Below are 2,386 nucleotides of genomic sequence, written 5' to 3' on the forward strand. Positions count from 1 at the left end.
AAAGTCTGCCTAGAAAACGTCGGGATGTGATATCACCCCATGGGTCAGGAATGCACAGGGGACCTTTACCTTATACTTACCTTGTCCCTTTCACTGGAGATGCCGGGGATTGAACCTGGGACCTTCTGCATGTCGAGCAGATGCTCTACCACTGAGCTACGGCTCATTGGCTGGCCTACCTCCACTGAACGCTTCTCTCACTCCCCAAGTGTCATCCCACTTGTAGGTGTTTGAGTACTAAGCACATTGACTCGTCAGCCTCTGACACTGCTGTCCCCACCTGCACAGATCTGTGCAAATTTCACATGCTGACCCCTCCTTTATCAGCGGCATCTTGGTTTATCTCTCCAACACCTTAATTCTTGTCCCAAGGGCAACACAAGAATGAACAGTAAAAGGAGATAATCTGTAATATAAATTTATTCTGAAGCTTCAATTTGTAGTCAATATTTTTTTTTTTAGTGTTATCCTTTCCGATTGGCATCTGGGGGTCCAGACACATTCAGGCCTGCTCTTGGTCTTGTCGTGTTCTCAGGTTTCTGTTTGATTCAGCCTTCAAACTTCTCTCAATAAGCTCATGAAGGGACTCCTGGCTCTTCTCCTTCTTCCAGCAGCCAACAAGGAGGTATACAAAAGGATTGACACTGGTAACCACACATTCAAATATCAGAGAAACTCCACGATATTGTGAACTAGGTCTAAATGCAACCAAATAATTCATGAAAACCATTATTTTAATAAATGTAGAGAATAGAAGATGCATAAAAACTGTGGCCACAATGCTGATATCAAGCACTGCTGGAAAGTTTTGTGGTGGGTTTTTTTGCATTTTGATTAAAAGGGCCAGAGTGGAAAAGACCATCACAGGGATAAATATTAGATAGTTGACGATATACTGGAATACTATTGCAGTATGGCAATAAAATCCAATAGTATGGGGTAACAAGTATCTTGGATGGCAACAATAATATTCTATTACTGTCAGTATTACTGTCAAGGTCCAAAGACTGACACATACGATGGATGTGAGATGCATTTGCTGGCGAGCTTCAAACCAAACTGGGAAAAAGACCATGACATACCTTTCAGTGCTCATAGCAGTTAAAAAATAGATGTTGGTGCCAGATCCAAACATTAACGATATGACCCTTACATTGTGATAGTAAAAACTAGCACGAGGCGGTAAAAAAATTAAAAGGTAAGCAACAAAATAGTGGAGGAGTATAATAAAATCACCAACTGCCATATTTGCAACATATATAGTGAACTTTGTCGTCTTGATGGTACAGCAGAGAAGCCAGAAGAGAACTCCGTTCCCAATTAATCCCACAACGCAGAATGGTATGCCAATGTCTGCCACTGTCCTAAATTCCTGGTAGAAATCAGATGTGTTGATTGACCACAGCTCCAGTTCAGTATCATTTTTCTTGATGCTATGAAGGCTGTGAAAAGAGTCTGCCACCATGATGATGCTGTCGGTGAATTCTTTAATTCTTCTCTTCCTGTCAAAATCAAATATAGTTGTCATTGAGACCTTGGAACGTTCTAAGATATTTTAGGAAAGCTTTCACAAGGTTAACTGTCAGGCCAGGACCCTGTTGTGATGATGACACTGTTTCATAAGCTTTGACTGGGAGAGCTGGGCATCAGCTCTTGTGCCTGACAGGCTGCCTAATCGTTCCCTGTGACCAGGTGGGCAGACTTGGCTCAGTGGACATGGGAGTGGCTGGAGCTGAAAAACTCTAAAGTAGCCTTTCATAGGCCTTTTATGGATGGCTGTTTCCCTCGAGGTCACACCTCCAACGAGAACTAGATGGGGAAACTTTGTCAGCCAGCATGGAATTTAGAATGGCGAGTGGGGAACCCACATGGATTTGTGTGTGTGGGGGTACCTCATGCTCCCATGTTTCTTCTTCCCTACCCTATTTCCTCTTTCCCTCCTCCAGGCAGCCCCCATATCCTTTCAGCATTCCCTGCTTCCTTCTCTCCTTCCCACCACCACCCAATCCTGGAATATTAATTACAGGGGCACAGAAGAACCTTTGGTGGCTGCGTAACGTCCCTTCGTGCACTGCCTCATATCTACACCATTCTGGGACATATTTGCTTCCACCATCGCACCATCGGACTGAGCTTTCTAATCCTGCCAAGTGGCTCCAGGATAGTCTTGCTGGTTAGTCTTGCTTGGGGAGGGGGGTCCCTGTTAGAGCTAAGAATTGATCACTGGACAATTTGCTTTCCATCATTATTGTTGGGAAAATGTGCCCTTCTAGACGGTGTCACTTGCCTGCACATTTAGAGGGGGGACTGACCACAGAGTCAGATAGATAGACAGGACAGGGAAGGTTATCTCCAGTTGCACCTCACCCTCATTTGATGTCACCTT

General features: G+C 44.3%; 1 protein-coding gene across 1 annotated transcript; it reads right to left on the minus strand.

The window, feature by feature from the left end:
• Positions 1–502: 502 nt before the first annotated feature.
• On the minus strand, positions 503–1,528 carry LOC130480683 (proto-oncogene Mas-like). Its single transcript, XM_056853308.1, has one exon. It carries the CDS (start codon positions 1,526–1,528, stop codon positions 503–505), a length of 1,026 nt encoding a protein of 341 aa, XP_056709286.1.
• Positions 1,529–2,386: the final 858 nt, after the last annotated feature.

This window comes from Euleptes europaea, chromosome 7 (assembly GCF_029931775.1).
Source record: "Euleptes europaea isolate rEulEur1 chromosome 7, rEulEur1.hap1, whole genome shotgun sequence".
Taxonomy (NCBI): Eukaryota; Metazoa; Chordata; class Lepidosauria; order Squamata; family Sphaerodactylidae; genus Euleptes; species Euleptes europaea.

Coding starts and splice junctions, on each gene's coding strand:
- LOC130480683 (XM_056853308.1), bottom strand. CDS start 1,528: ATGACAACTATATTTGATTTTGACAGGAAGAGAAGAATTAAAGAATTC.